The sequence below is a fragment of the Sardina pilchardus genome, chromosome 21 (genome assembly GCF_963854185.1).
Source record: "Sardina pilchardus chromosome 21, fSarPil1.1, whole genome shotgun sequence".
Taxonomy (NCBI): Eukaryota; Metazoa; Chordata; class Actinopteri; order Clupeiformes; family Clupeidae; genus Sardina; species Sardina pilchardus.
This window is the reverse complement of record NC_085014.1, coordinates 1,558,161-1,568,160: the sequence shown is the minus strand read 5'-3', so window position 1 is coordinate 1,568,160 and position 10,000 is coordinate 1,558,161. Positions and strand designations below refer to the sequence as shown.

The 10,000-nt window shown below is 47.1% G+C and overlaps 1 protein-coding gene across 2 annotated transcripts in view; it reads right to left on the bottom strand.

Moving 5' to 3' along the window:
- ano5b (anoctamin 5b) overlaps positions 1–10,000 on the bottom strand; it is a 51,430-nt gene that overhangs the window by 4,203 nt on the left and 37,227 nt on the right. For both annotated transcript variants that reach the window (XM_062524929.1, XM_062524930.1), the window contains 10 exons: positions 9,880–9,948; positions 9,153–9,437; positions 8,050–8,169; positions 7,442–7,557; positions 6,821–6,955; positions 3,924–4,023; positions 2,903–2,963; positions 1,599–1,750; positions 992–1,066; positions 270–498 (listed from right to left, as the gene is read on the bottom strand). In XM_062524929.1, the coding sequence (XP_062380913.1) occupies positions 270–498; positions 992–1,066; positions 1,599–1,750; positions 2,903–2,963; positions 3,924–4,023; positions 6,821–6,955; positions 7,442–7,557; positions 8,050–8,169; positions 9,153–9,437; positions 9,880–9,948 (1,342 nt within the window). The remainder of the gene's footprint in view (positions 1–269; positions 499–991; positions 1,067–1,598; positions 1,751–2,902; positions 2,964–3,923; positions 4,024–6,820; positions 6,956–7,441; positions 7,558–8,049; positions 8,170–9,152; positions 9,438–9,879; positions 9,949–10,000) is intronic.

Below are 10,000 nucleotides of genomic sequence, written 5' to 3'. Positions count from 1 at the left end.
GTAACATGAACATCTTCATCGTCAGCCTGTTCTCATAGTCCATGTGCGTCTTGGGGATCTCTGGGACAGGGACAGAGCCAGCGTTACTATGTGTGTGTGTGTGTGTGTGTGTACCTACATCATGTAGTGGGTATGCCGCGGTGTGTGTGTGTGTGTGTGTGTGTGTGTGTGTGTGAGTGTGTGTGTGTGTGTGTGTGTGTACCTACATCATGTAGTGGGTATGTGGTGGTGTGTGTGTGTGTGTGTAAATGTGTGTGTGCGCTGCTCACCCCAGTCGGTGATCCAGATGGCGACGTGCTCGTAGAGGTAGTTGAGGATGAGGATGATGATGAAGTTGATGCAGGAGGCGGTGACAGATGTGGCCAGCTGTGGCGTGATGAGCGAGCCCACCAGCTGGATCTTACTGGTCTCCGAGTTCTTCATGATCTTAGCGAACGCAGCGTACACCGCCAGACGATACGCAATCACGCCCATGATGCACGCGATGATCAGGCAAATCTGACCACAACACACACACACACACACACACACACACACACACACATAAGTACATGATCTTAGCGAACGCAGCGTACACCGCCAGACGATACGCAATCACGCCCATGATGCACGCGATGATCAGGCAAATCTGACCACAACACACACACACACACACACATACATATACATAGAAACACACACACACACACACACATATATAAGTACAAGTATATATACTCTTTTGATCCCGTGAAGGAAATTTGGTCTCTGCATTTATCCCAATCTGTGAATTAGGGAAACACACACACAGTGTGCAGTGCTGTCATTGGTCCCCTGTGAGAGTGTGGAGTGCTGTGATTGGTCCCCTCGCCTGTGAGAGTGTGCAGTGCTGTGATTGGTCCCCTGTGAGAGTGTGCAGTGCTGTCATTGGTCCCCTGTGAGAGTGTGCAGTGCTGTGATTGGTCCCCTCGCCTGTGAGAGTGTGCAGTGCTGTGATTGGTTGAGCACTCACCCAGAAGACCACAGTGGCACCTGATAGGCAGAATCGAGGCAGCTTGACGCTCATTGGCAGATAGGGCTCCTTCTCCTGTGGAACAACCAATCATCAGCAGGCAGTACATCAAACAACAGCAGTTGATTCTGTAGTGTGTGTGTGTGTGTGTGTGTGTGTGTGTGTGTGTGTGTGTGTGTGTGTGTGTGTGTGTGTGTGTGTGTGTGTGTGTGTGTGTGTGCTACCTGCGTGATGCGGTTGATCCTGTAGTGGTTGCACATGAGCTCAAACTCGGGCCGTATCTGTAGCTGCTGTGTGTGTGTGTGTGTGTGTGTGTGTGTGTGTGTGTGTGTGTGTGTGTGTGTGTGTGTGTGTGTGTGCTACCTGCGTGATGCGGTTGATCCTGTAGTGGTTGCACATGAGCTCAAACTCGGGCCGTATCTGCAGCTGCTGTGTGTGTGTGTGTGTGTGTGTGTGTGTGTGTGTGTGTGTGTGTGCTACCTGCGTGATGCGGTTGATCCTGTAGTGGTTGCACATGAGCTCAAACTCGGGCCGTATCTGCAGCTGCTGTGTGTGTGTGTGTGTGTGTGTGTGTGTGTGTGTGTGTGTGTGTGTGTGTGTGTGCTACCTGCGTGATGCGGTTGATTCTGTAGTGGTTGCACATGAGCTCAAACTCGGGCCGTATCTGCAGCTGCTGCTGCTCCTCCTCAAAGTCCACCAGGTCCCACTGGTACTCCAGACGCGCCTGCCGACGCTTCCAGAACTCCAGGAACAGGGTCACTGCACAGGGCAAAGGTCACGACAGGGTCACTGCACAGGGCAAAGGTCACGACAGGGTCACTGCACAGGGCAAAGGTCACGGGGTCAGCGGAACACCTCTTTATATGAAGATTATTTTCTCTTTCATATTGTATTATAGCTTGTCTGTTTCTAGGCTATTATTGTTCTAAATTGACAAATAACATGTCTTTGCATGTAAGCTCGCAGTCAGGTTAAAGGAGACCTACAGCTACTGTAGGGGTCTCTCCATATGGGTCTCTCCACATAGGGGTATCTCCACATAGGGGTCTTACTGTATGGGTCTCTCCACATAGGGGTCTCACTTGTTCATAGTTTATTGTGTTTTACTCCTATGCACTGACAGAGCTGGGATGTGGAATACTATTTTCACTGTAGAGAAGAGGTGTTGGTCTCTCTCTGGTCTAACTCTATATAACAGGTAGAGAAGATGTGCTGGTCTCTCTGGTCTCTCTCTATAACAGGTAGAGAAGATTTGTTGGTCTATAACAGATCAAGAAGATGTGCTGGTCTCTCTGGTCTCTCTCTATAACAGGTAGAGAAGATGTGTTGGTCTCTCTCTGTAACAGGTAGAGAAGATGTGCTGCTCTCTCTGGTCTCTCTCTATAACAGGTAGAGAAGATGTGTTGCTCTATAGCAGGTATGTGCTGGTCTCTCTGGTCTCTCTCTATGACAGGTATGTGCTGGTCTCTCTCTATAACATGTATTTGCTGGTCTCTCTCTGGTCTCTCTCTACAACAGGTACATGTATGTGCTGGTCTCTCTCTGGTCTCTCTCTATAACGGGTATGTGCTGGTCTCTCTCTATAACAGGTATGTGCTGGTCTCTCTCTGGTCTCTCTCTATAACAGGTATGTGCTGGTCTCTCTCTATAACAGGTAGAGGAGATGTGCTGGTCTATAACGGGTATGTGCTGGTCTCTCTCTATAACAGGTATGTGCTGGTCTATAACAGGTATGTGCTGGTCTCTCTCTATAACAGGTATGTGCTGGTCTCTCTCTATAACAGGTATGTGCTGGTCTATAACAGGTATGTGCTGGTCTCTCTCTATAACAGGTATGTGCTGGTCTATAACAGGTATGTGCTGGTCTATAACAGGTATGTGCTGGTCTCTCTCTGGTCTCTCTGTTCTCACCCCAGATGCCCATGAAGATGGCGAAGAAGACGGTGCCCTCGTTATCAAACAGGTGAGATTGCTGAGGAGCAGAGAGAGGAGATCAGATGGACACACACACACACACACACACACACACACACACACACAGTGCTCAGACACACTGACATCACCATGACCAGGGCAAACCTACAATCTACAGGGCTTTGTCAACACTACATAAACATTAGCATGTCTGGGCATCCCACTCCAACACACAAGAGCTCACACTCCCCACTCCAACATATGAAGAGATAGACTCTCTTCTCAAACACATGGGCTTTCACAAACCAGACCACACACACACACACACACACACACACACACACACACACACACACACACACACACACAGCGCTCAGACATGTCAGAGAGACAGACACAGACAGGACAAGGAGTGTCCTTGTCCTCAGGGACAGTGTGCACGAGCAGCGCGGAAGAGGCCAAGCACACACACACACACACACACACACACACACACACACACACACACACACACACACACACACACACAAACACACACCCACACATGCTCTCTGTCTGGAGCTCACACACACATGCTCTCTGTCTGGCTGACTCCAAGATGACCTTTAGTGCTGACAGACTCCATTGTGTGTGTGTGCGTGTGTGTGTGAGAGAGAGAGAGAGAGAGAGAGAGAGAGAGAGAGAGAGAGAGAAGAGAGAGAAAGTGTGCATGTGTGTGAGTGTGTATGTGTGGGAGAGTGAGAGAGAGAGAGAGAGAGAGAGAGAGAGAGAGAGAGAGTGTGTGTGTGTGTGTGTGTGTGTATGTGTGGGAGAGTGAGAGAGAGAGAGAGAGAGAGAGAGAGAGAGAGAGAGAGAGAGAGAGTGTGTGTGTGTGTGTGTGTGTGTGTGTGTGTGCGTGTGTATGTGTGGGAGAGTGAGAGAGAGAGAGAGAGAGAGAGAGAGAGAGAGAGAGAGAGAGAGAGAGTGTGTGTGTGTGTGTGTGTGTGTGTGTGTGTGTGTGTGTGTGTGTGCCACTGACCCAGGAGGACAAGCAGGTAGAGTTGAGTTTCCAGAAGCTGCACTTCTTATCACAGAGAGGACACATGACGATGTCTCCGCCCTTCTCACAGATCTCCTTACTGGAGCAGAGATGCAGGCAGTCAATACCTCACAACAATGCTTATTACAGCTGGTGACATTCTATATACTGTAATACCTTCATTACAGCTGGTGAAATTCTACAATACCTTCAGGTATTGTTTATACACCTGCTGCCAACGGTTATTATCTGCTGATGTTTATAATACTTGGTGACATTTATAGACAATGTTGTTTATAATATCCAGTGACATTTAATTGAGTAACGCTCCCTACGTATACCTGAGGTGCATTCAAATTGGGCAAACATTGGCGAACATTCGTGGAGAACATGTTTTCTTTGAACAGTTCGATTTGAATGATTTGGTGTTCCATTGTAATAGTAAATGCATTGTTACCTTCGCCAAACTCACGTCCAGTTCCACTGTATGTTCGCGGAGAATTATCTCCTCAAACTAATGAACCCATGCCCTGATGAAGGCCCCAGCCGCTACGCGTGGGCATCTTTAGGTCCTTGTTGGACATGTCTAGTTCTACATAAAGACATTTTAAACTTCCGGAGTGCCTTGGTCGTGGAGGATTTTTTTTTCTCCTTTTTCTTACACAAACTATTTACCTTGGACCAAAGAGCACCCAACAACAAGCAGCATCAAAAGAACGAAGAGGACTGAGTACGCCACTAACCCTGAACATTATCTCCTCAAACTGTTTGCGATTGTTTGCAAACGTTGGCCCAAAACTCGAGGGTAACGGAATAACGTTCGCCTATGTTTGTGAATTTCAATGTACCTCTGGGGGGTATTTCACAAAACCAAGATAGGGGATTTAGACAGGCTTACTGGGTTATCCTGGATGAACATAGCCTTGACTTGGTTTCACAGAAGAGATCACATATAAGTTACCATGGGAATTTATACTTGGAAGCTAGCCTGCTCCCGACCAGGCCAACAGCCAAGCTAAGTTAATTCTAATGGTAATTTAATTATCTGATTGGTTCTGCTAGCTGTCAGTCAAATCAGACCTCCATGCGATTTTTTCAAAGAGCTGTATTCCATTTATATATTATTTGCTACTTGTATTTACTCGCAAAACACAGCAGAATGGCTGCCTATACCATATGGGTGTCATTTAAATTATGGTGGCCTTATAATACTCGTTGTTTGCTTCTTTTTTGACGGACGTTTGATGAATAGCCTACTGTAGTAGTTGGTTGGAAGTGGAGGGGACATTTTTCGAAGGTGTTTTCAACTAATTCGGCCTTTAAGACAAATTAAGATAATATAGGACATACTTTGTGCATCTTTGCGGTGGCAAAGAGCTTTCTTAATGACGTTGCGTGCTGAGACAAGGAAGCTCTCACACGTGGGTGCATACGTAAATTTGCATTCAGTTGATCTGCCACACCTACTCCCGCTATGTAACAGAAATACTCATGATTCCCATCCAAAAAAGTACAACTTTACCTCGTTGTTAGTCTATATCAAAAGCGGTTGTTCACTTTGTGTGCAAGACGCTATTTTTCGCGTCTTTTTTATTCCCACCGTGAGTTATTTGGGGGAGAAACGAGAACGCGCACACATACCGAATAACTTAGACCTGTCTTGACCTAGCCGCCTCAACTCATCTGCGCTCAGCATTAGTGAAACGTATTTAGCATGTTTACTTTGACCAGGCTTGGTCAACCGCGTGTGTCGTCACTTATCTTGGATCTACTTACTCTGGTTTTGTGAAATAGGCCCCAGGTGATGCTGTTTGCTAAACCTGGCAATGTTTCTGTTTATGATACCGTGATTTTCTTGCTCATCAGGGGCCCGTTGCACAAAAGCAGAATTAAGACATCCGGGATAAGTTGCTGAGCCGCGATCACTGAATCCTAAACAAGAGCATACCGGCTGAATAGGTTGCACAAAGACCAATCCAGGATAAGCAGACACGGATTCATCAAGCCAGGTGTAAGTTATTCGGTGTATGTGCGCGTTCTCGTTTCTCCCCCAATAACTCGCGGTTGGAATAAAAAAGACACGAAAAATAGCGTCTTGCACACAAAGTGAACAACCACTTTTGATATAGACTAACAAGAAGGTAAAGTTTTACTTTTTTGGATGGGGGTTAATGATTATTTCTGTTACATAGCGGGAGTAGGTGTGGCAGATCAACTGAATGCAAATTTACGTATGCACCCACGTGTGTGAGACCTTCCTTGTCTCGGCACGCAACGTCATTAGGAAGCGCTTTGCCACCGCAAAGATGCACAAAGTATCTTAATTTGTCTTAAAAGCCGAATTAGTTCAAAACACCTTCGAAAAATGTCCCCTCCACTTCCAATCAACTACTACAGCAGCCTATTCATCAAACATCTGTCAAAAAAGAAGCAAACAACGAGTAGGCTATGTTATTAATTATAAGGCCACCATAATTTAAATGACATCCATATGGTATTAGGCAGACATTCTGCTGTGTTTTGCGAGTAAATGCATGTTGCAAATAATATAGCCTATAAATGGAATCTACAGCTCTTTAAAAAAAAATCACGTGGAGGTCTCATTTGAACGACAGCTAGCTGAACCAATCAGATAATGTAATTACCATTAGAATCAACTTATCTTGGCTGTGAGCCTGGTCAGGAGCAGGCTAGCTCCACAGAATAAATCGCCATGGTAACTTATACCATAACATATCCTGCTGCCCCCTATCCCGCTTTTGTGCAACTGGATCACGGATAAATTGAGCCAGGATAACCAAGATATCCCGGGTTAATCCCTTATCCTAGTTTTGTGCAATAGGCCCCAGATTAGTTGTTGTTGTTGTTGTTGTTGTTGTTGTTGTTTATGATCATACCTGGTGACGTTGTCCTCATAGCTGAGCAGTCCATAGACGAAGCAGATGACCCCCATCACGGCGGCGAAGAACAGCATCTCTGTGTAGAAGCCCAGCCACGCAAAGTAGATGCCAATCTTCTCGCCATAGTACTTCCTGTCACAGAAATGATGTCATATGGCATATTCACAGGTAAGGTGTGTTAAAGGCTAAGAGCTACCAGCAATGCTAACTACATGAGTGTGAGAGGATAAGATTTAGCAGCCATGCTAATGACAGCAATGCTAACTGCTTTAGAGATTATAAGATAGCAGCAGTGCTAATTGTTGAGGTTGAGAAGCTATAAGAGTTGCCAGCAATGCTAACCATATATGGTGGATAGGCTGTAAGAGTTAGCAGCAGCGCAAAAGCAGTATGATTTAGTAGTGCTAATTGCAAGATGCTGAAAAAGAATTGGCAGCAGTGCTAATTGTATGAGGTTGAGAGGCTATAAGAGCTAGCGGCAGGGCTAACCGTATGAGGTTGAGGGGTTATGAGAGCTAGCGGCAGGGCTAACCGTATGAGGTTGAGGGGCTATGAGAGCTAGTGGCAGGGCTAACCGTATGAGGTTGAGGGGCTATGAGAGCTAGCGGCAGGGCTAACCGTATGAGGTTGAGGGGCTGCTCCTTGTAGAAGCAGAGGAAGCGAGCCCAGTGCCTGTAGAGGTGGAAGCGCTCGCTCTCACACTGGGTCTCTCGCGCCTTCTTCCAGTAACGACACTACACAGGGCACACCACAGCAACCATCAGGGCACACCACAGCAACCATCAAGACCCACAGCACAGCAAACACTACACTCCTATACACACACTCCTGCTCCCATACACACACATGAGTGCTTTACTGTGTGTGTGTGTGTGTGTGTGTGTGTGTGTGTGTGTGTGTGTGTCCTACATCATGTAGTGTGTGTGTGTGTGTGTGTGTGTGTGTGGGTCCTACATCATGTAGTGGGTAGGCCGCGCTGTAGGTGTGTGTGTGTGTGTGTGTGTGTGTGTCCTACATCATGTAGAGGGTAGGCGGCACTGTAGGTGTGTGTGTGTGTGTGTGTGTGTGTGTGTCCTACATCATGTAGAGGGTAGGCGGCACTGTAGGTGTGTGTGTGTGTGTGTGTGTGTGTGTGTCCTACATCATGTAGAGGGTAGGCGGCTCTGTAGGTGTGTGTGTGTGTGTGTGTGTGTGTGTGTGTGTGTGTGTGTGTGTGTGTGTCCTACATCATGTAGAGGGTAGGCTGCGCTGTAGGTGCCGTTGCTGAGCAGGCGCTTGACGCCTCTCTTGTCCTTCTCCCCGCGCTCCTCCTTATGATACTCCACCCGCGTCAGCAGGTAGTACACCTGCACAGGATATGACATCACACAACTCACATTAGCTTATGATACTCCACACCTGCACAGGATATGACATCACACAACTCACATTAGCTTATGATACTCCACACCTGCACAGGATATGACATCACACAACTCACATTAACTCATGATACTCCACATCTGCACAGGATATGACATCACACACAACTCACATTAACTTATGATACTCCACTCACGTCAACAAGATATGACATCACACACAATTCACATTAGGCGCATTCGACTTCATGTAGCCGTCTTAAAGGAATATTTTGGTATTTTACACTTTAAGCCCGTTTTCTGTATTGCCTAGCATGACAAATAGTGTTTGACACCGAAATCTCGACGATTGAGCCTATTTGTGGAATTTGGCAGCTTTAGAATGGAGCTCTGTATGGCTTTAACATTGCTTGCTTTGTGCATGGACTATTCTGTCCTTAAAACACCCCTAAACGTTTGTTTTTAAAAATCTGAAGCTCACCGAGTGGTTACTGGTCTTCAACGATCTTCTATAGCAAGTTTAGCAGCGAAATACAGCTTCTGTCATCTTTTAGCATGATTTTCGAAATCCCGGAAGAACTTTTTCAGATACCTCACAACCGTGTGTGCCTAATATAACTTAATAAGAATTTGAATTTCACTGCGAAACTTGCTATAGAAGATCGTTGAAGACCAGTAACCACTCGGTGAGTTCACGTGTAGCACGTTTGTGTGCTGAAATGTGTGCAGAAATACACACCTTTGTGTGTGTATGTGTGTGTGTCTGTGTGTGAGTGTGTATGTGTGTGTGTGTGTGTGTGTGTGTGTGTGTGTATGTATGTGTGTGTGTGTGTGTGTGTGTGTGTGTGTGTGTGTGTGTGTGTGTGTGTGTGTGTGTGAGTGTGTGTGCGCGTGTGAATGTGTGTGTGTGTGTGTGTGTGTGTATGTGTGTGTGTGTGTGTGTGTGTGTGTGTGAGTGAGTGACTCACGATCCTGTTGCGTGTGGAGGGGGGGAAGAAGGTGTCCTTGTCGTGGATGAGGAAGAAGTCGGTTTTGTTCTTGTCGAAGGGCGAGGTGAAGTAGTCCTCGGCCGGCTGCATGATGCGCTCGGGGAGCCGGAACGGACGGGTCATCCAGTTGAGCGGCGCCTCCGTTGCCTTGGGGATGTCGCTGACCTTAAAGGGCACCTTGATCTTCAGGATGTCCGCGTACTTACTCAACACCTCCCACGGAGCGTGGATCTTCACAAAGTACGTCTTCTGGTCATCCGCCTCCTGCGGGGGGGGGGAGAAAACAGAGTAGAGAAAGAGGGGAGAGTATAGAGAGAGGGGGAGAGGGAGAGAGGGGGGAGAGGGGGAGAGGGGGAGGAGGAGGAGAGTGAGAAAGAGAAATAAGAGAGATTACAGAAAGAGTGGAGGAGAAAGAGTGATGAACTACAGTTCAGGCACGATATCCTGGCCATCACACATCTGCACTGAACTGGATAAAAGTATAAAAGTCAATATCTATGATTGGCAAGGTTTGGTCATGTATTTCAAACTAAATTAGATGTCTTATTTGGCACGTGGAATGATGTGTGTGTGTGTGTGTGTGTTGTGAGTCCCTCTGTAGTCACTGTGATGTGGGCTCTGCTGTACTAGGCCTGTGGTGTGCTGTGTGTGATACCCCATGTGGACCACTAGGGGGTATGAGTGTGCCACGGCCGGCAGCTCCTACCGACTTATCCTCTCGCTCCAACTGCAGACCATGCCTCTCAAGATTCGCCTCGAACTCTCGCCTCCTCTCCTGCACACACACACACACACACACACACACACACACACACACACACACACAC